General features: G+C 53.9%; 5 protein-coding genes across 5 annotated transcripts; 3 read left to right on the forward strand and 2 right to left on the reverse strand.

The window, feature by feature from the left end:
• Positions 1-2,930: 2,930 nt before the first annotated feature.
• Positions 2,931-9,349, reverse strand: EV422DRAFT_549569 (uncharacterized protein; the record flags this gene model as incomplete). The annotated part of the gene is made up of 19 exons (XM_053071722.1): positions 2,931-3,333; positions 3,426-3,667; positions 3,737-4,662; positions 4,737-4,808; positions 4,868-5,200; positions 5,643-6,439; positions 6,503-6,711; positions 6,778-6,869; positions 6,955-7,090; positions 7,156-7,373; positions 7,435-7,510; positions 7,749-8,024; positions 8,083-8,209; positions 8,268-8,416; positions 8,480-8,581; positions 8,643-8,727; positions 8,813-8,933; positions 8,993-9,117; positions 9,255-9,349. The coding sequence occupies 19 exons, from the start codon at positions 9,347-9,349 to the stop codon at positions 2,931-2,933; spliced, it is 4,584 nt and encodes a 1,527-aa protein (XP_052930323.1).
• Positions 9,350-10,541: 1,192 nt separating this feature from the next.
• EV422DRAFT_549570 (P-loop containing nucleoside triphosphate hydrolase protein) lies at positions 10,542-14,100 on the forward strand (the record flags this gene model as incomplete). The annotated part of the gene is made up of 6 exons (XM_053071723.1): positions 10,542-10,571; positions 10,645-10,937; positions 10,998-11,791; positions 11,853-12,173; positions 12,241-13,632; positions 13,682-14,100. The coding sequence occupies 6 exons, from the start codon at positions 10,542-10,544 to the stop codon at positions 14,098-14,100; spliced, it is 3,249 nt and encodes a 1,082-aa protein (XP_052930324.1).
• A 611-nt stretch (positions 14,101-14,711) lies between these two features.
• On the reverse strand, positions 14,712-16,659 carry EV422DRAFT_512553 (chaperonin 10-like protein). The gene is made up of 5 exons (XM_053069077.1): positions 16,499-16,659; positions 16,354-16,394; positions 15,295-16,164; positions 15,058-15,226; positions 14,712-14,963 (listed from the first exon to the last, which is right to left on the reverse strand). Exons 1-5 carry the CDS (start codon positions 16,537-16,539, stop codon positions 14,936-14,938), a joined length of 1,149 nt encoding a protein of 382 aa, XP_052930325.1. The 5' UTR covers positions 16,540-16,659; the 3' UTR covers positions 14,712-14,935.
• A 28-nt stretch (positions 16,660-16,687) lies between these two features.
• On the forward strand, positions 16,688-18,318 carry EV422DRAFT_24556 (uncharacterized protein). The gene is made up of 2 exons (XM_053065696.1): positions 16,688-16,999; positions 17,229-18,318. The coding sequence occupies exons 1-2, from the start codon at positions 16,787-16,789 to the stop codon at positions 18,096-18,098; spliced, it is 1,083 nt and encodes a 360-aa protein (XP_052930326.1). The 5' UTR covers positions 16,688-16,786; the 3' UTR covers positions 18,099-18,318.
• Positions 18,319-19,568: 1,250 nt separating this feature from the next.
• EV422DRAFT_563161 (Las1-like-domain-containing protein) lies at positions 19,569-22,215 on the forward strand (the record flags this gene model as incomplete). Its single annotated transcript, XM_053072032.1, has 13 exons — positions 19,569-19,700; positions 19,791-19,948; positions 20,047-20,212; positions 20,279-20,399; positions 20,503-20,635; positions 20,703-20,848; positions 20,920-21,000; positions 21,073-21,175; positions 21,261-21,360; positions 21,443-21,556; positions 21,629-21,809; positions 21,891-21,984; positions 22,071-22,215. The coding sequence occupies 13 exons, from the start codon at positions 19,569-19,571 to the stop codon at positions 22,213-22,215; spliced, it is 1,674 nt and encodes a 557-aa protein (XP_052930327.1).
• Between the last annotated feature and the right edge of the window lie 154 nt (positions 22,216-22,369).

Genomic DNA, 22,369 nt, shown 5'->3' on the forward strand with positions numbered 1-22,369 from the left:
CAGCCTATGCCCACTACTCAGTCCTGCCATACCGCCGTGATCGGAATGGGACGGATGGACTCGGACCCCCCAATTCCGCCGATCAACGTCAAATGCCCTCAGGATACCTTCCATTGGGCAGCTTCCAGCGCTTTCTCCTGCCATCCAGATCCACGGCGTACTGTATATGTAATGCAGGTGTGAATGGCTGCCAAGATGGGCTTATCAAGCATTTTATCGAAGGAACACCCCAAAAAAGAACACTGCTGCCAGATGGCCCATATGAGCCTCCATTTTCTTGTCTACTGTACCTTGGCACCAAGCCCATATTCAGGTAGCGGCAAAATGCCCACGTCGGCGGTGCAGTCCAATTCGACCTTTGGATGACTTACCTCTTTGCGCCGGGTGTGATCTAACCTTTGGAATATGCAGCTGCGTGAGAACTGTTGGCTTACCTTTGCTCGAGACTCTTGACGCACCTTGGCCACGGAGGAAAGGGCCTAGCGAAATGCTGATGATTTCATTTCACTCGGAACGAGAGCTCGACTACTACCGTCATTCCAGACGTCAGGCTTCCGTTGCCTCAACGCGACATCCGGGACTGATGCTGGTGACCTACACCCCAGTGGGACCTGTCTTCCGGTAGAGAATGTGCACATTGGTAACTTACCTGAACCCTGCGACTCGTGAGGCAAGTCCAAGGCGCATACCGTAGGCTGAAGGAAACAAATCGGGAGAACAACGTTCGGCCTTTGTGCCCGAACTGTGCTTTTTTAGGCTAGGGTGCAGTTTAGTGGATTTTCGAATTTAAGTTACGCGTGAACTTAAATTTACTTAAGGTTAGGTTAAGGTTAAGGTAAGTCACCGGCCCCCTGGTTAGGATTAGGGTTAGGGTTAGGCGGGGGTTAGGGAGGGTGGGGGTTAGGGGGGGTCGGTAATTTGTTGAAAATTAATATATTTTTTAAATGGGAACCCTTAACCGGGTACCTTAATAAACTGCACCCTTACCTTTTTTATATGCGGGCAGTGAGGCGTCGGCGGGGAGTTTGGTAGTGGGCACAGCCGGGCCCCGAAAAGACGTCGACTCCGGTCCCCTTCCTCCTCCCTGCTAGATCTACGTGAATCTCAACTATTTTAACGCGCCTGGGAAAAATGGGGAAAGTCGCCTGTCAGCATAAACGCGTTGAGAAAGACGGCCTTACGCGCGCGTCCGCAAATCCTCAATAGCCTCATTGCATAAGCACGGGAGAACACCCCGGCAGCGCAAATACACAGTCCCAAGACATATCTTTGCCGTCTTGGAGGCCCTGTCTGAGGCGAGCCTTTCGCAGCTCGGGACGACCAGTTTGAGGAGGGTGCAGCTCCAAGGACCTAAGTGCGTGACCGCTACAGAGGTGGGTTTGCGTAGACAGGATTCAAAAGGTAAGTTGGCGTTGACCATATGTTTACGAGTCCTGTCGCGCTGTACCTTGGCGGTGGTCATACAGCAGACATTCGGGATCAAAACACAGGTGACAAAGACGCATTTACGATTGAGGCACAAAATTGGCCCGATTGGGGCCATCAACAGGGCCGATGACAGGCAGTGGACACACAGTGACCGACGGAAGGAGGATTTCTGCTCTAACTTTAAAACGCGTACGAGGCCCTCTTGTCAGCAACGACCGTAATTGAAGTAGCTATACGCGCATCTGGATTTGCGCCATACACTTTCACGGAAGTTGTTTGGGCCCGACTCGGGCCTTGAGCGAGCAACACATACGAAGTACTTCACTCCACGGGGAACGAAGACATCGCCATCATTCTCTTGGAACTCAGGCGATCTTATGAGAGGCCCCTGTCAGGCCCGAGTCGGGCAAAGATCGAAGAAAAAGCAGGCTCGCTCTCGCTTGTACACACATATCCGAAAAGCCCCTCTCGATCTGGTAAGGATGGAGTGAAAGTGGACCACGGAATTGCAGTCCGCGCGCAGATTACGGGGTCCCCTTCGCTTGCGACAACGAGTCTCATAAATACTACCACATCGCGCTCGTGAGGGAAATCTGTAGCCGCTTGCTTGAGTATTGACTGTCCAGTTGTCTTCCAAGGCCCGTCACCTTGTCCGATTAAGTCTTGTTGCGTACGGGAATCCCAAGGTCGGAGTTTCAACTGAAACGCGTTTGATGCATTGAGCCCGTTGCTTACGCGTCGTCAGACAACAAGTAACTCCGGCCGAGTCGGACCGTCTTGAAATCGCCGCTTTGCATGCCTCAAATGGATATCTTCCCACAGGCAAAAATGTTCTTGCCTCCGCCGCGCTGAGAGGCATTCACTCGCCCTTGTCTCTTCCTTTCGCAGGATCTGGATGTATTCGCACTGTCAGGACGTTGGGATTTGGATGCGGTGAAAGAGCTCGTCGGTCGCCTGATATGGCTTGCAGTGAGGTATTCGCTGGACTGGCGAAAAAGCGTAGGCGCTGCCGACCTCTCTACCTTCAGAGGAGTCATGCCTTAAGGAGGAATCAAAAAGCGGCCGGTTAACGTTGAAAGTCGTTAGCAGATCGCCTTACGCGACGAACACACGGACGCAATGAAGCTGCCCTAGGAAACGGGTCTCAAGTGACTTCTAGAAGTCGAAGAAATGACAACGCGACGAAGTGCCTGACGCCGCAAGATTTTGAAAGAGCTGGATAGCGAGATTGCGGATGCAACATGTTGATCTTGTAAAACCGAGTTGCGGAGCCAGCTATGGCATGGAGCTACCTGATTGAAGTTCAACATAATGAAATAGGGCAGGGGCGACGACTGTACTGTACACTAACCCCCACCACATGCCTCATTTCCTTCCAAGTGCTATGCTACGTACAAATCTGGACTAACAGCACAAGACCCATCAGACCAAAAAACGTATATAGCGAAAGAAGAATGTCGTCAGTAGATGTATATCCATCCCCAACGCATCAGGCTCATGCCTCACTTCCAAACTTTAACAACTCCATCCCTTGCGGCGGTAATAACCATCGGGTAAGGCACGACAGTCATGACCATATCCACAACCACATCGCGGTGATCCACCACATTCACACCGCCAGCAGCGTCCTTCCCTTGCCGTCTCGGCGACGATCCTATGCTCCCGCCGCTACCGGACGGTGGCGGCGTACTCCTCCCACCGGATTGAAGTGCGCTGCTACTTATCGTGCGCGCCGGTGAATTGCTGCTGCCCTGCCGGCCTCCGCCGCTGGAGGAGGTTCGGCTGTGGGTTGGATTGGTGTCCTGACGGCCGCCGCGACTAGGGGACGCGCTGGTGTCGGTGGAGGTAAAGGCGTGGGTGGGTGTGTACTCGAAGTTGAAAGTCATGTCTCCGTATTGATGTGAGCTGATTTGACGGCCGGGATAAAGAACGGAGATACCAGGTTGAGAGCTATTGCAAGGTTAGGGAATAAAGCGACATGATGTGTTTTCACCAACCTGTATCGCGGCGAGTTGTCGTTCTCGCTTAGCCCAACGACCACATACGACGCTTCGACATCATCAGTGGACAGGAATCGCAGCTTGCGGTCCGTTCCGCCAGTCAGCATGAAGTTTGCGTTGGCCGGGCATATGAAAGCGTTGATATTCAACGCCGTGTCAGGTTCCGTGGTTGGTTTCTTCGCGCCGTGTAGGCTCGACTTCAGGTCGGGGAATTCGTCTAGTTCTGGTGGTGGTGCAGCCTACGAGCGAAAATGCGTTGGAAAACGCGCGCATTATGAAGATTTGAAAACATCAGCAATGCTGCTTACCTGCAATCCAGCTCCATACGTCGCCTGCATCTTCTGCTCCACATCCCCTCCTCCATTTGCCGGGATGGTGCACCACACCCGCGTGCACGTGACAACATCCACATCCCACAGCCCAATCTCATTGGTCATGCCCTGCATGGCTACCGCGACAGTCGTGCCAGCAGGGTTGCCAGGCCACGCGGCCAACTTGATCACCTTCTTTCGAGACGGATGCGCAAACGACTTTACTTTCAGGCCAAACCGGAGGTCCCAGATGGACAGCACGCCGCGATGAGTGCCAGTAACGAGGTACACGCGCTGTTTGTCGATGAGGAACGACGTAATCTGCCCGTGATGGGGCGGGATGGTGAATGCCCATACCTCGGTCATGGTCCGTAGATCGAACCCACATATCCGCCCTTTGTAAGTCGCGTACACCAGCACCGATTGCGTCTCGGTTTCATAGTGATCCAGGAGCACCGCGTGGTCATTGACCAGCTGGATCGTGCGGAGGAGTTGAAACCCGGCGTAGCGGGGTGTCGTGCCTGCCGTGATGCATTCGACGCGACAAACGTGAATCCCGCCGTCATCAGCAGCGGATGCGAACGAGTGCGTGTTCTCGATGAAGGTTAACGCTGTCACGCTGCCCTCATGGCCCAGATAGGTCAATCGCGAACGGTTGGTGACGTTCTTTTCCAGCCGCTGGGTATCCCAGATCTTGACTGACCGATCGTCTGAGCATGTCGCGAAGAAGACGTTGTCGGCAGATATCTTCAGACAATTGATGGGTGCCGTGTGTTCGACCAAGTGGGCAACAAGGATTCCAGCTGGACGCCATGCTTTGAGATCGAATGCGCTTCCTTGTGCTGTTGGCGGTCTCGCACGCTTGGCGCGTTGCGCCGCTGATGTCCCAAAGTCGACCGGGAGTGAGACCTTCGGTCCAAGTTCTTTTCATTGGTGAAGGAACACGATGTTAGGTCTGGTGCTTTTGAGGTGTCATTCGGGTTGAAGCGAAACATACCTGGTATCGTAGGAGGGAAGTACTCCCGCGTTTTCTTATCCAACAAGTGTCGGAGGTACATATCCACTCCATCTGCAAATAAAAAGAGTCTGAGCAATTGTTATGCCCCAAATGCCTTCCTCGGCACCTACACTCGGAATTGCGTCCACCATCCCCTTTCTTCTTCCCATGCTCATTCAACGTTAACAGGGACGCCTTATCCGCATTACTATTAACCTCCTCGTTCGTAAACGACGTAGCAATGCTGCTCGCAACACTATCGCGTCTGGAGTGCGCCCTCCCTCCCGCAGCCCCAGCTCCACCAGAGTTGGAGTCCACACGAGGCACGAGCAATGACGAATTCTTGAAGCTGCCGCCAACATCCGCAAGACCGGCTCCTCCGCCGCCTAAGGGGAGCCCGCCGGAGAAGTTGCGTCCGCCGAGTGGGACGACGGTAGCGGATGGGCTGCGCGGGAACTTCTGAACTTCAGTGTGAATGTCCGTCGCGCGAGATGACGGCGACACGACCCCAATGGCGTTGAAAGAGTCAACTTTGCCGAGTTTGGTAGGCGTCGATGGGCGAACATCTCTTAGCCCCATCCGAACGACGGTCGAGTCGGATGCACCGCGGCGATGTCGAGGGGCGCTTGATGACCCGGCCGCTCCTGCTGCTGAGCCGCGGATGCTGCCGACGGAGGAGGGGGCGGGCGAGGATGCGCGCGAGTCCCCGCGGTTGGGATTGAAGTTGCCGTCGTAGCTGTCCGGGAGACTGGATTCGGAAGTGGCGCGGGTCATGTGGGAGGTGTCAAACGCGCGTTGTGCCAACTTAGGATGAAGTACGCAGGTAAGTCCAAACCGTCGTGCGCTCCGAGCGCAGCCATATAGTGTGACATTCACTCACCGAGGGTAAAACCCCATTATCCCCACTCTCAGAAGGCGACAAAAACAGCGTATGCGGCGTAGCCCCAAAATTCTTCAATGCAATCGAATCCCCCTTCGACGACTCGGACGCGGACGCCGGGTAAGCCCACTGATCCCGCATCTCGGACGACTGTTTCCTCAACCTCGCCTGCGTCATTTTCGAGATGTAGTACTTCATCGCAAATAGCTTCTCTTTGTCTTCGTCCGTCATGCCTAGTTCGCGGAGACGTTGGACGAGTTCGTTGCTCTCGCCGCCACCGCCGCTGCCGCTGATGCGGCCTGGGTGGGTGTGATGTTCGGAACTGTCGTGTGCGTCGTACATCCGCAGTGCGTTGGGAGACAGGGACCGGTCCCTATCCCATGGCGTGACGGTCTTGGACGCAAATGTCAGGGTCTGATCGTATAAGATCCTGCTGATAGGGGGTTTCAAACTCTCCAAGATATTGATTTCATTCAGGTACGGCGTGTCCACTTTAAGAAAAGGTTTGATGGTCGGGTAGAGGGCACAGCGGACATCGATCTCTGGTAAGAGCCGAGCAGCACATGCAATGAACGCGATGGCGCCGTATCTTATCCAGGTATTTGGGTGACACACGAGCGGCAGAACTGTCGCGACGAGTTCTTTCGCTTTGGGCTTTTGCAGCAGGCCGAGCTCCGCGAGCGAGGTGAGGGAGTTGAGCACCTTTTCGACGACAAACTCTTCCGCGTCTGTTAATGCTTGCACCATCAGCGGAAGGATGTATTCTTCGAGGCTTTGGCCGCCGACGAATGTACCGACCCCAACGATGCTCTCGAAAAACGCACTATGCACATGTCAAAATATCAGCACTCGCAGCGCACCAGAAAATATTGCATTGCCCGCGTACCTCCTCAGCTGCCAATCTGTCCCATTCAAATACGTAATCATATGCGACAGCAGAATATCATTCGCCTTCTGCCGTCCAAACATGATACACAACCGCGGCATTTCCGACAACAGCGCGCGCTTGACGAGCGGGTCCGGGTCGATGAGGAGCGCGATGACTTCTTCTTGGATGAGCTCTTGTAAGTCTCGGAGGGAGGTGTCGTAAGACATCTATGGAAGACAGGGTTGGTGTGTCGTATGGGGTGAAGAACACGAGAGAGAGAGAGAGAAACGTACGATACGGTGAACGTCCCCATCGGCATCCATATCACGATGCAAGTCGTTTTTCAGTACCTCGGCGAGCTCAAGGAATTTGAACGCGAACTCCGCTGGGGACACAAAACAGAAAACATCAGGCGTGCGTGCCGGAATGATACCCCGAGATTGAACCGGAACCGAAACAAGATTACGCACCGAAACTGGCAATACACTGCGCATACGTCGCCCTCACAAACCCTTCCGGATCAGAAGTGAAGCCTCTCAACGCTGGTAGGATGTACTCCGGGAAGATGTTGGCGTCGGGAGAGGTCACGCTATCAATCATGCTGAGCTACGCACCGTCAGCACGAAGCATCCCGACGCCAATAAGGGACAGTAACCTGACGGGCAACCTACCAAATGCATTAATCCCTTCAAAGCGGTAGCGCGCACCAGACTGTTCTCATCTTCAAGTAAGGTCATCAGGTAAGGCACTATCCGATCGAGGCGGATGTCGTCCGGGAGATGCATGCTGATGACCAGGAGGAGATCAATTGCGTGGAGCTTCGATGTTGGGTACAGGACGTTCCGCATTGCCGAACAGATGATGGCGGAGAGCAACAGACTGCCATCGGCTGTATGTGGTGCGATCAGTATTGCTCGAATGGTGATGAAGTGAAGGGTACAGCTACTTACACGCGTCAGCGCTTCCTTGACCTGCCACCAAGGCGGACGGGAAGTTCGGTATGTGGACATGCAATGAAGACAGGCTCTAAAAGTGAGTGCCACTAAGTTGAGCGCGATCCAGCGAGTGCATCACCTCAACTGAGTTGCCTCAACACCCACCTCCATGTGCAACACCCTCATCGCTGAAGGATCTAGAAAACGCAGGTTCGTTGAAATTTATTCCAAAAATACCATAGCCTTACACCAGACGTACCCACAGGCGACAATTTGGCATCAGCTCCACCCCCAAGCTCCGGCGAAGCCGTGACACCTCGATCAGTTACGCCCTCAAGCAACCCCAACGCCACCGAAATCTTATCGAAATCATGATAAATCCTCTCAATCTTCGCATCAGACGGCGGCATTGGGATCGTTGGGGTGGAAGGTGTCGTGGACCGCGTTGTGGGTATCCCCGTTGCGAGATCGGTTAGGGAGGATACGTAGGGGTGGAGGAATGTGTAGAAGAATTCGGGGAATGCTGTGCCGCGCCAGCCGGCGAGGTAGCCTTCGGCGGTGTGCCGTGCGTCTGGATCCAGTTGGATCATATGCCGTAGCATGGACTGCAAAAACCTTGTCAGTCCGGCGATAGTGGGGCGACTGACTGCTGTAGCGTCCAACCTTGATATGTATGTCCTCCACCTTCTCCAAATCCGGTAATGGATCGTACTCTCCGCTTCTATATCGCAGAAGCTGCGACAAGGAGAATAGCGGCGTTCCTTCCAAGAAGAGCTCGGCAATCGTGCATCTGGATGACAATGTAAGACATCATACAAGGAAACATCCAGCGCCCACCGGCGACTCACCCTAGCGAAAAGATATCCATGGAAGGTAATAGTTGACCATCTTTATCACTGAACAGCGTCTCTCCAGGCGCATAGAACCGCTCCGGTGCGAGATAACAGACTCGCCGGGAAGATGTGTCGAAGAAGAACGAGAAGTCGCCGGGGTTGTCCTGCGAATCACATCAGCCTCGGCATGTACTCCAGATGTGCGGCGCTTCCTGGCTGTCACCTACCTCCGGGAGGTAGGATGGCTTGAAACCGCTGAAGTCCACCAAGTACGCCCAATTCCAACTCGTGACCAGCACGTTCTCGGTCTTGATGTCCCCATGCCGAACCTATTTCGAGTGTCCCTATCAAACTACGCTCGTACAAAAAAGTGGAGAGCCTTCACGAAACCTGGCGGGCATGTGCATCGGCTAATCCAGCGAGAAGTTGGAAAGCGATCCACTTCTTTTCTATCATGGAAAGAAATGGCCGTGTACTGACAATACAGTAGCGTCAGTTTGCATACGGCGGCTCGCTCTCGCAGAACCTATAGTCATTAGCTCGGCGTTGATGTCACTGACCTTATTCGATCATAAAGGTTACTGTACAGATGCTGCCTTATCAAATACGCCGCTCGCTCAGTCTCCATGATCCGTTGGTACGGAAATGCATTTGGGACATCCAAGAGGAGATCGCGCTCGCCTAGAACATCAGTTTTAATGATATACGCCGTCGGGTAGTCGAGGAGGACGCTTACGGACCTTTGATGGTCTGGACATAGTCACGCAAGGATATGGCCGTATCAGGCTTGATAAAGATTTTCACAACGACAAGTCCGTCCCGATGCTTGCAGCGGATCGTTTTCATGAAATGGCCACTTCCCAGACTTTGTCGGGACGAAGAAACCGTTGTCAGTTTGAGCACCCGTGTAGGATGATCTTCAGCCTGCACTCCACCGCCCGTAGGTATGATATCTGTCGAGCGACCCGACTACATGACCTTAATGGGCCCGCAATACTCTACCTCTTCTCATATCGCACATCTGACAGCTCGCTGACATAGCTATCTATGCCGGCAGTGGATGTCCGGGGCGTCGTACTTGACAGAGTGTTCCCCATTATAGTCTCTTCGTCTTGCCAGCGTAAGAACTGGAGCGGTCCACTTGCTTGGAAGAGGAAACAACGGCCCCCCTGCTGCTATGTTGTGGTAGTGGCCAACTGGCCTCTCCTTCTTGTATTTGTGTGTGTGTTCTCACAGAGAATGCTGGTGTCTCTCCATTGACACTTCTGGGAGAATAGATGCAGGAAGACTGTTGGCTTCACGCACGCGCACTGATGATTCACGCCTATCGGAGTTCTGGCAGCAGGACGTCGGAATACGACTTCGCTTAGGCTGCTGGCATATAGCATACAGGAATCGCTAGACACTCAGGACAAAGAAGCCTCCAGGAGGGCATGGGCAATGTTCTGTATAGCTGAGTTGGTGAAGGATGCGATGGAACGCGGAAGACTTCGAACCCAAACCAAAGCGGTGACCCTACCGCTGGACATCTCCAGCGGAACCGAGTCTTTTCAGCCGCTGCATGATTCTAATCGTTACGGGCTCGCTTCACGTCTGTTCTGTTCTCAAATGACATCTAGGTTTCTGCGGTTTGTCGCATTCGCTCCTATCGCCCTCTGTTCAACGCTTTCCCATAGCATGTTATGAAAGCCACCCGGCCACTCTTGGCTGTTCCTAGCCACTTCGCAAGGACCATGTTTGGACAGTACATCGCAAGCGTGCAACATGATGCTCAGCGTGTATATAGCCGCCCACCCAAAGTCTCTGCTCAAAGCGATGGGATCTCATGTTTTGCTGTGGTTACCGCTCCATATTGATCCCTGCCATGAGAACGCTCAGATATGCTGGATTGATTGCAACCAGTCTGCTATCTACTCCGTATGGGTAGTGGTCAAAGGATCGGAAAACTGTTTGGCTCGGCCAATGCCTTCAATGACAAACGACGGAATTGGTCACTCGCATTAATGTTAGGCTCGAGCAGTCGTACAGTATATACTGTAGCTCGATGTCAGTCGTAGAGTTGCAGCAGTTTATTTCTCGTCCACGTGATCCGTCCCCGTTAGACTGAGGCCTTGACTGAGGCACAGCACCGTTTCCTCACGCAACCCTTCCTCAAAGGAACATTGAAGGTCTCGTAACTAAGTAACAGCAAGGAAGAACAGCAAACCTCGCTCGCTCAGTCGTGTCGCCGAGAGGGCTGCCAACTACAGCCGCATAGCTTTGGTGCTGTTAGGCTCTCGCGCGCCCAGAATGGAGGACCACGACTACGGCTATCTGGAGGTACTTTATACTCAAGCTCATTTTACCCTGTGTCAGGGGATGTACCAATGTTAACGGCTTCATCGTCCATCAGTTCCAGGATACGCAGGGGTCCCAATATGACTACGAAAACTTCGCGGTCCCTTCTCAGGCCGGAAAAGACGTAGACGATCTGACTTTGAGTTCCTTGACGTTGAACTCCCAACCTTCGCAAACCACCCAACCGACTGGGTCAGCCGCGCCGTCCCGTATCACGGCGGACGTTCGGGTGGCGGAGCGTTCGGGTGAAGCATACTTTATTTCGGATGCACCTGACGACTTTGATGGGGACGGCGGACCAGATGGATTTCAGTTCTCTCAAAGTGATCTGCCTGACCACGCTTGCAGGTAAGCCTAATTTCCTTGAACCTTATTCCCACTCGAAACTGATGAATCCGGTGTATGAAGCTATTGTGGCATCCACAATGCGTCCTCTGTCGTCGAATGCTTAACGTGCAACAAGTGGTTTTGCAATTCGCGCGGAATCTCCTCCAGCCGCGGTTCCCACATTATTCAGCATTTGGTGCGCGCCCGCCATAAGGAAGTGCGACTCCATCCCGAATCTCCCCTTGGCGAGACTACTTTGGAATGCTACAATTGCGGATTGCGAAACGTTTTCAACTTGGGTTTCATTCCTGCAAAGTCTGACACTGTTGTCGTACTTCTCTGCCGGGCTTGCTCGAACCCAATGGGTCAGAAGGACGTGAGCTGGGACCTATCGCAATGGCTCCCTCTCATTGAGGATCGAAGTTTCCTCACCTGGCTGGTGAAAGTGCCTCTGGAATTTGAGGAGCTGAGGGCAAGGCACATTACCGCATCACAGATAGCAGCTCTGGAGGATCGCTGGATGGAGGACTCAAATGCCACCGTGGACGATCTCAACAAGCCTGGGATCGAGGATGAACCGGAGCCCGTGCGCTTGCGATATGAGGATCCGTACCAGTACCAGAACATCTTTGGTCCTTTGATCAAGTTGGAAGCGGACTATGACAAGAAGTTGAAAGAGTCGCAAACTCAAGATGATGTGGAGGTCACGTGGAGTGCTGGTCTGAAGAAGCCGTTGGCGTCTTTCAAGTTGCCCAAATTGGAACTTGGGGACTTCCTGCGCCTTGCGGTTGGCGACGAATTGATGCTTCGATACACCGGTGAATTGGTCAAGGGACACTGGGAGGGGGTGGGGCATGTGATCAAGATTCCCAACAGTAAGCATAAGTGCCGTTTTCTTGTTCATTTGATGACCCGGGGCTAACATTAGATTCGTAGACCTTTCCGATGAGGTGGTTCTCGAACTCAAGAGCGATGACAAAACTCCCACGCACTGTACGCACAACTTTAGCGTTGACTTTGTCTGGAAATCCACATCCTTTGACAGGATGCAAGCTGCAATGAGGACCTTTGCGCACGATGAGCGATCTGTCAGCCCTTACATCTACCATCGCTTGCTTGGCCAAGACGTCGAAGGGCAGGTTTTCAAGGGCGTCGCCATGCCCAAGCGTTTCACCGCGCCCAATCTCCCGGATTTGAACCATTCGCAGGTGTCTGCCGTGAAAAGCGTTCTTCAGAAGCCTCTCAGTTTGATCCAAGGTAAAACTTCTACTGGACAGCAACTTCTCTCGATGCTTCGATGCTTACCGGCTTCAAATATTTAAAGGACCTCCGGGAACCGGAAAGACCGTCACCTCCGCGACAATTGTCTATCATCTGGCGAAGATGACAGGTGGCCAGGTCCTTGTGTGTGCGCCCAGTAACGTCGCCGTGGATCAGCTGACTGAGAAGATCCACCAAACGGGATTGAAAGTTGTTCGAGTGACTGCCAAATCCCGTGAAGCTCTGGAATCTCCCGTCTCGTTCCTGACTCTTCATGAACAAGTCCTGAACAACGACACGGATCCCGAATTGCAGAAATACGTTCGGTTGAAGGAGGAATACGGTGAACTGAACCAACAGGATGAAAGACGCTACCGGGCCCTGAAGCGTAAAGCGGAGCGGGAGATTATCCAGAATGCGGATGTCGTCTGCTGTACTTGTGTCGGTGCGGGCGACCCTCGGCTGCAGAAATACGCGTTTGGGACGGTCTTGATCGATGAAGCCACGCAGGCTGCGGAACCGGAGTGCTTGATTCCTCTGGTCATGGGCGCGGAGCAGGTCGTCTTTGTCGGAGACCATAAACAGTTGGGACCCGTTATTCTCAACAAGAAGTCTGCCAAGGCCGGCTTGAACCAGTCCCTCTTCGAGCGATTGATTCTCCTCAACGTTAGACCGATTCGTCTTGAGGTTCAATACCGTATGCACCCGTGCCTTTCCGATTTTCCTTCCAACATGTTCTACGAAGGATCTTTGCAGAACGGTGTCACGGTTCAGGAGCGTCTTCGCAAGGATGTTGCCTTCCCGTGGCCTGTTCCAGAGACACCCATGTTCTTTCACTGCTCGTATGGACAGGAGGAGCTCTCATCGTCTGGCACCTCTTACCTGAACCGAACTGAAGCGACAAACTGCGAGAAAGTCGTGACTCGATTCCTGAAGGCCGGCGTCAAGCCCTCACAAATCGGTATCATTACCCCGTACGAAGGTCAGCGCGCGTACATCGTCAGCCACATGCAGTTCGCAGGAGCCTTGAAGAAGGAGCTCTACAAGGAGATCGAGGTCGCCAGCGTCGACGCCTTCCAGGGCCGTGAGAAAGATTACATCATCCTCACCTGCGTGCGTTCCAACGACCATTTGGGGATCGGGTTCACCAGCGACCCCCGCCGTCTGAACGTGGCGTTGACGCGTGCCAAGTACGGTCTCGTCGTACTCGGTAACCCTAAAGTGCTGTCCAAGAACGCCCTGTGGTACCAGTTACTGATGCACTTCAAGGAAAAGAACTGCTTGGTTGAAGGGCCGTTGAGCAACTTGAAGAAGTCGATGATTCAGCTGATTCGCCCGAAACACAAGCCGAGATTTGATGAGAGGCAGAATAAGTTCCAGGTTGATGCGGGACAGCATTTCGCCAAGCCTCCTAAGGCTAATGACCGTAAGTTCCGCAAAGCTGTTGAGTATTTTGGTTGATCAAAGCGTCCGTCCTAACTTGCCCTTTTACTGTTTTGACCCAGGACGTCCATCCCACAATTTCAACCCCTACTACGACCCCCTCTCCGCCGTCGACGCCGGCCGCATCTTCTCCCAGCCCGACTTCTTCCCCATGCACCCCATCCCCTTCTCCCAAGACATGCCAGCCTCCCAAATGTCCTCTCACAACGGCCACTTCAGCGCCTCCGGCCGAAAGAACAACAACCTCAACTTCTCCCAAACTGACTCCCAGGGCCCGTTCACGCAAGGCAGCGCCTTCCACTCCCAATCGCAGTCCCAATCCCAGTCGCAGCTGATGATGCACCCCAACGCGTTCTCAGCCTCCTTCTCGCAGAGCGACTACTTGGATGATTACAAGAGTCAGCCGGATACGTACATGAGCCAGGAGTTTGGGAAGAGCCAGCAGAGCGATTATCAGGGGCAGGGGTTTACGCAGTTCTGAGAGACGCAAAGCGATATTTTGTTTGAAGATGACTGGACAGCGTTATGTGGACGACGGCCAAGATATAGCTGGTTGACGCTCCCTCGCTTCCCCGGGATTCCCGTCGGTTCACCGCACCTAACCCTGATCGCAAGACACCGAGGACCCAAGGCCGCGGAATGTAACCTACAGTGTGCGAACGACAACTGGCTCCCAAGTGCGCGCCTCCCCCTCCGTCACTTTCTCGGTGTGAACCACGAGGTCCCCCGACCGAAACCAACCAGTGTTCTTACGTCGTATGCCCACATCCAGCGACGGGCCCACGAGGACATTCGAGTGCGGCCAATTCGGAACCCAGGGCGAAGGATGGGAGAAAACACGTATCTGCGACGTCGCCCAGTCGGGATACAGGCTGCCGTCCCGCTGGGAGGCCCTGATTACGTAGGAAGGGAGTATGTAGGAAGAGAGAGCGGGAAAAATTGTTGCAAGCGGGGTTAGGGGAATTTGAGAGTTGTGTGTTCTCTGCCCTTGCTTGTTATGTTGTAGCGATGTATCGTAGAAGATTCCACATCAATGAGATGAATTTTAGTTGAAAGATGGGTTTTGCTCGCTGCTGGGTTTCTTGTCAGACTCCGCGTGCTAGAAGAGATTTATTGACATGAGGCGCGAGCACCTCCACTTGAGGTTTGCATTCCCCGGCCCCAGGACACAGGCAATTCGTGTCGAACCAAGCAGGAGTATGTGCAATGAATATATATACGGATGGACAGACCGCAGTGCATGTACAAAGAGCTCGACCTGTGAAGAACAGAAAACGAGCGTGCGACCGGTAGGTGCGCACACATATACCGCTTGTTTACTTGTATTCGATGACGGCGCGGATGCTGTGGTGGGAAACCGAATGGAAAAGGAAGAAGTATATGTTAGTCAGAAAAAGGTCGATGCGTAGTCGCTCGTATCGCATTCTCACAAACGTACCACGACCCATCATGCATAGCATCAAACGCCTTGTTGATATCGGTGAGCGGGAAGGTGTGCGTGACGTATGAGTCGATCTCGAGCTCGCCTTTTTGGTACCGCTGCACGAGGACGGGCAGTTCCGTGCGGCCCTTCACGCCGCCAAAGGCGCTGCCTTTCCACACGCGGCCTATGAGAAGTGCGTGTGAGTCGTGAGTATGAGAATGCACTCCCTTCTGCGGACCGGCAGACACTCACCGGTAACGAGCTGGAACGGCCTGGTGGAGATCTCTTGGCCCGACGCAGCGACACCAATAATGGTGCTGACTCCCCACCCCTTATGACAGCACTCGAGCGCGGCGCGCATAAGGTCGGTGTTGCCCACACACTCGAACGAAAAGTCGACGCCCCCGTCCGTCATCTCCGTCAACACCTGCTGGATCGGCTTATCGAACTTCTTCGGGTTGATGCACTCGGTCGCGCCGAGCTTCTTGGCCATGTCGTATTTCGACTCGTTGATATCGATACCAATGATGCGCTTCGCGCCCGATTTCTTTGCGCCTTGGATGACCGACACGCCGACGCCGCCGAGGCCAAAGACCGCGACGATGGAGTCCTTTTCGACTTTCGCGGTGTTGCTCGCGGCGCCGTAGCCCGTGGTGATCCCGCAGCCCAGCAGACACACTTTGTTCAACGCGGCGGATTTGTCGACTTTTGCGACCGAGATCTCCAGCGCGACCGTGTACTCGCTGAAGGTCGAGCAGCCCATGTAGTGGTAGATAGGCTTGCCCTTGCATGTGAACCTGGATGTGCTGTCGGGCATGAACCCCTGGCCCTGGGTGACTCTGACGACGGAGCACAGATTGGTTTTGTTGGATTTGCAGAATTTGCATTCGCGGCATTCGGGGATGTAGAGCGGGATGACGTGGTCGCCGGGTGCGACGGAGGTGACGCCTTCGCCGACGGACTCGACAATGCAGCCGCCTTCGTGGCCGAGGATGGCGGGGAAGAGGCCTTCGGGGTCTTTGCCGGAAAGGGTGTAGGCGTCCGTGTGGCAGACACCGGTGGCGATCACTTTCAGGCGGACTTCGCCCTTCTGAGGTGGCGCGACTTCGACATCCTCAATGGCTGTTGCGAGAGATATACAGAATGGTCAGTGAACCGCTGGAGGACAATGGCCGTTCGAGAGTGTTGGCATCCCAAGGGCAACGGAAAGCATCCCGCAGGTGTGCTCGGGCGTGGTGGACTTCAGGGAACACACCGGCCGAACCACAGATCCCGCATTTTCTCTTGGAGCTGTTCCTCAGCGATACTTACAGAGAGGCTTGCCAGCTTCCCAAGCGATAGCGGCCTTGCACCTGTTGGATCAAGAGCTATGAGCATCGGAATGGGAGGCAGTTTTTCGCCCTCGTCACACCTCTGCCTGGTGCTGCTGATCGCGGCAGGACTACGTCACACTTACTTGATAGGTTTGCCTGCGGTGGAGGAGTGGGTGGCGGACATGGCAGCAGTGTTGCTTGGGTGTAAACTACGAGTGAGAGTGAGAAGAAAGTTGTTGAGAGAGAGGAGGGACAGTGCAAAACCGGCGGGAAGTCCGTGGGGAAATCCTGGGCAAATCTCTCGCCCGTCAACGCGCACGTCTCACCCGTCACAGCCCGTCACACCCCCTCGTTCCTCTTGTTCTCCTCGTCCTTTTTCTCGCTGTGGCTTACTCCCCACCAGTTCCCCCAAAGCTACGCACCCGCGGAAGATGCCCTCCCTCATCTTACTCCCAGCAACACCCGACCACCGCCCGCTCCTCGCAGCCAACCACCACGCGCAATGGGGTGGGCCAAAACTCACTCTCGACCAGTATCAGGCGAAAGAGGCCGAGCTTAGAAACACTGCTTACTGTAAGGAACGGCTGCGGGACTGGGTGCTGGTTGACGAAGAGGATAAAGAGACAATTTTGAGCTCTTGTCAGGTATGCATGTCGCTGAGTGAGAGTGATAGCACGTGAGCGGGCGAGGACTTGCGTCGGATGATTGCAGATGGCGAGCGACGGGAAAAACGAACGAATCCTGGTTACTGCCAGTAGGCCCAAGATGGCTGTCGCCTACCACTTTGGAACTCGTGGCGCCGACCAGCTTTATCCCTCCTCCCACATCGTTGCGCCGCACGCCTCACACTTTCCCATGTCTATCCCATCACAGACACTCACACTCCCCGCGGTCCTCGCCACTCCCTCCTCACCCATTCAACACCGCTCCACACTCGCTATCGCCTCCGTCCACACGCCCCATTCTCAACGCGGGCACGGCTACGCTACCACCATGATGAAGCAGGTGATGTCGAGCCTCGCGCAAACGGAGGCGGGAACAGGCGCGTCGACGTTGTACTCGGACATTGGACGCTCCTTCTATGCTCGACTGGGGTGGCCTGTTACTGGGTCTTGTACGCAAGGCATTGTGGAGGTGGCACATGCCGCAAATGGGGACTCTTCAGGGGGATTGGTGCAGAACATCACGGCAGAGACTCTCCCGCGATTCCTTGACCTGGCTGTGAAGGGAATAGAAACACAAGTCCGTGAAGCGGCTACGGATGGGAAAACAGGATTCGCGGTCCTTCCCGCCGCCGACTTTTTCGAATACTTCCAGACGCACGCGCGGGAGTCCGCCGTGCATATCCGGCCAGACATCCACACCGCCGCGTTCGATAACCTCGGCGGAGCAATCTCGGTCGAGAAGGAGGAAGACAGCCCCTTCCTCCTATGGTTCCCAAACATCTCCGAGGAGAAGCTTTACATCCTCCTCATCCACTCCCCTCCAAAGTCTACCAACACGACAACACCACCGCCCACACACCGCCTTCTCTACGCCGCCATCGCTCACGCCCGCCACCTCGGACTCGCGAAAGTGGTAGTATGGCAGCCCGAAGACTGCGGGGTGGAAACGTTCCCGGGCATGCAGGTCAGTGCGAGGGAGACTAGTCTGTCGTCGCTGGCGATTGTTCGTGGGGCATGTGCTGGGTCTGAGGGAGGGGAGGTGGTGTGGGCTAAGAATGAGAAGTATGCTTGGGTGTGATTCGGTTGGATGTAGATTACGGGCGTATACATTGTTCGCGTATAGACGCTTTACTTCTGTTACATAGATGCCTTCAGGGTTGCAATGTTTCTATGCGTTTTCTTCTTGTTCGGCATTTCTGACACTAAGTATATATACCTCTCGCCCGCCCTGGCACGGTAAACCTCAGGAGCGATTTAAACTGTGAAACCACCGTCACTACATGCATGTGCAGCCCTTAGTATCCTACACGTTCGCACATATTCACAGACGGCGATGTTGGTGTGAAGATGATGGGCTCGATCACTGTTCCTCCATTATCGGAAATGTCATCCCCCGGTGATCTTCATGGCCACACCATTGCTCCGCCTACGCAGTGGTCCTGCCACTGCTACACAGTAGAGCCCACCATGTTCTTGATGCTCTCCAATATATCGGCAATGATGTTCGTCGGAAACCCGCTAGAATGACAGTAAGCACTGACAGCGCTGGACATATGTACGCGTCCCCGGCCCTGGGCGACGTATATAAGAACCGTGCTCACCCCTGATACCATAGATCAGTCCTCGTCGGATCTCTTTTGACAGCCGAAGCGACCTCGACAGTGCCTGGGATCTTGTCGAGAGTTTGATCTTCATTATTGACCTCCTCCGAAGATGAAGATGATGGAATTGACTCCGTTGGATCATCATCAGCAGCAATCCATAACTATACTCGTCGTCATAGTAGTCGACATATTGCTTGGCGTGCTTGTAGCCTAGGTACAGCCGAGGAAGCCCAGGTTTCGCGAACTGAAACACCATGTCCCTTCCCATCCGCCTTCCAATCGCTGTATATGCATGTGAACCCTTTTGGCGGAGCCGCTGTCGGTTTCCAGCCTTCGATGCGGCCCCCAAGCAGAGCTAGGTCTTCGCGCATTGACACCGAATCTGCAACTCTATCGAACTGTCTGATCAGAGCTTGATGTAAGTTGCGGAGAAGTCGAAACGGTGCAAGCTTTTTGAGGCCCGCATCAGACGACCTGTGGTGAAAAATGGAGATATCTGAGGAGTAGAAACAAGACATCTTCGGGAACGGTTTCGAGAGTGAGAGAAGCGTTCGCCGGGTGCGTTTCGTGCTCCATTGACGTGAGAGTGTCGATGGAGAAAGGAGAGTCCGACCGAGTATTATCACCGAGGCGATGTTCGTTGCGTTTGGCAAATCTGTCGTACAGTACAGTAAGATGTGGGAGAGTTTGGTTGAATCACGAGCCCACACGCCTCCGGAGGAAACGAGTTCTGACTGCGCCTTTCCCAACTGGAAATCTCTTTGAGGCAGCTTATACTGTAGGCAGCTTTCATACGCTCGCGCGTGGGAACTTGACATTCGCCGGCGTCGGCCATTTTTCTGCGACACTACCTACAAATATACAGTACATACAGTATATACACGGCACCTCATAAAATATAACACTCGCTTGTGACGTCGGCTTCCGGACACTTCTTCAGCAGCATGCCACCAAGGCAACTTCTCAGGCTGGTCCCATGGGCACATCTCGAAGAGTGGGACTATGTCTTCTCCTGTCTTTACGCAGCAGACGACACCCCTCAAGGCGTGCAGAGTCGCTTGAACGGCGTCAAGCGGGTGCGTATCAAGCGGGAAGCTCCTCAGTGCAGTGTAGCGCATTGGCCTTTTCGGCCGAGCCTTCACTCACTTTCAGTCGTTGTACTTTAGGTCAAAGCATGGAGAAACCGTGGGAAAGTCCCACATGCGATAGACTCCACCGCCACCTTGGTAGAGATATGGTTGCGAGACGGATGCGGAGGGACGTATGGTCCTCCATATATCTCTGAACATGAACTGCGGCTTATGTATACCATGACCTTCGTGAGGTTCGTTGGTTGGTTCTTGGAGAGACGGGCAAAGGAGGAATGTATCTGAGATACCGGGGCTTGGGGGCTTACTCGTTCGATCGTTGGCGCTTATCTAGATTTGTTAATGGGTTCGTGGACGCACACCAAAAGGGCATGTACGCAATCAGCGTGTCCACCATCGCCGAACAGATGGGATTACCGGGGTGGTTTGTCGATCTTCGACACGCAGGCACGCACGATCAGCTGCCTAGTCTGGCACTATTGAGAGCCGGATGTAAACAGGTGATTGGATGTGCACGTCCTGGACTTGGAGTTCCTCCTACGGATTGTATTAACCTATCGACGCAGGCCTTGAGTTGGTTACATGCGAACTATTGGACGGCGAACAAGCATTACATGGCCACGACAGGCGCTGAGATTCGAACATTGCTCACGCAGTACAAAGTTCTCAGGAAGCAGGAGGCGAAAGGTAGGCTGTCCTGAAGTCGTCACAATCAACGAAATCGAAGAGGAGGAGGGATTTTTGTGGAGAGAACGACCGGCAGCTCACTGACTAGCGTCTCCCATGATAGGGGCCGCAAACGACACGTCACAGTCGCAAAGCATCCTCGCAGAAGTCGTCGCATTGAACACATCGGAGACGTACAATGACTTCCTAGTACCAGTGCTACTCGATGATGGGTATTTGGTACCGACAGCAATAAAGTGAGGCTACGAAGCGTTGTCTTCACTCTCAAATGGCGGAAAGTGCTCATAACTATCGGCACTACAGAAAGCGAACCCCTTCAGAGGGGTCGGTTCTGCCCGACACGCTGTTCAACCTGTGGCGAACCGCATTATCCAGCTTTGAGGACGCATGGCCCGGGTTTTTGGAAGACTTGTTCAATGCCATTGTGGAGAATCTGGGTTCCGATGAAGGTAGCGATCGTTTTGTACTGAGGTCGTCTCGATTTCTCGCGATGTGACCTGGCCCATTTATTGATCTGCAGGACTTGGACCGGCGGATGCACTCGGCGCCGAAGCAGCGAACGCTGGGAGAAGGGATGAGCCAACCTTCCGGGCAACATTGGGTACGTGTATCCACATTTCAACCTCACATTTGCGATGAAAAGACGAAGGAGCTAACACCGGCATGCAACCAGCTGCATGGGCCGGCCACATTCTAAGCCATGACCTGCTACGGCGCGGGTCCTCGGTAGACTGGGAACCATTACTGGAAGCATGTTTACGTAAGCCTAACGCCTCGTAAGTCGATGGATGCTATTTACCATTCTCATATTCGATTGTCTCACCATCCGTCGACTTGTATGTGCACCCCTACTTCATATAGCGTCCGCCCTTTGATTGAGGTGTTCGAAAAAAGTGTCCCTACTCTTAATGGCAAGCTCAAACCGTTCCTTGACTTCATTGATCGATCCACCCGATTTGGGGTGAGTACGGACGAACCCAGGGCGGTCAAAGCATTGTCTTGCATTTGTACTGACCAGTGGATCTCACTGTTGATAATCACAGCAGAGCGAGTCGGAGCCGTCCAAGAACACAACCCCAGCGACTGACCGGATCCCCGAGCTCCGCGACCGACTTGCGGTATTCAAAGAATTGTCGTCAAATGCACATTCAAATAGGGTAAGTCAAGTGTAGTTCCTTGTCACAAAAAGAGATGCCTATAACTCATACAACCGTCTTTTCCCCATACAGTCGAAGTCAAACAAACGCCCCCTCAAAACCACACTGGCACCCGCTATCCCAGCGGCCGGCTGGACGCACGCCATCCCAGAAGAGTGGCGGAAATGCCCTATCGGATCCCTGCCCGGCGGCGCGGTGCCGGATTTGGACCTCCCTGAGTGGTTTGATGATGGCGTCTGGTTGGAACGAAAAGGTGAGCTCTCGGTGCTTTCAAGTTTCTCAAGCAAACTCCTGCCTCCTGGGGACTGATGATCGTGAATTGTTGGGGTGGTAGGCATTTTGCAGATCCCATGTTTTCCGGGCCCGGCGAATGGACAACAGGAGGAGGAGCCGACGTCATATGAGGCCGAAACGGATGCGTATGACGGGTGAGTCTCAACATATGAAGACTCTCTGTAGAACACCCGCATCACCCTCCAAATAACTCAACCCCTGTGCCTTGCTTCTTCGACAGCATGGACATTGACCATCACCCAGCAGACGAGGCATTTGCGCATGTGGAACGGGAGGAGAAGGACGACACTCCTGAGCCAACCTACCGTCACACCCCCGCGGTGTCGGCGGGAACGGTGGCGACTCATCCTGTTTTGTTGCTCTAACTCGTGTATATGAACACGGCATGGCGACAGGATCCTGTATGGCGTCGCACCATATCTCGTTTTACTTAAATTATTACTGTAGATATGTAGATTTTGTAATGTAGACTTGTTGATAGAGCTCCGTCCTCTGCCGCCATGTATTCGCACTGTCGGT

This window comes from Fimicolochytrium jonesii, assembly GCF_025526975.1.
Source record: "Fimicolochytrium jonesii strain JEL569 chromosome Unknown EV422scaffold_1, whole genome shotgun sequence".
In the NCBI taxonomy this organism is placed as follows: Eukaryota; Fungi; Chytridiomycota; class Chytridiomycetes; order Spizellomycetales; family Powellomycetaceae; genus Fimicolochytrium; species Fimicolochytrium jonesii.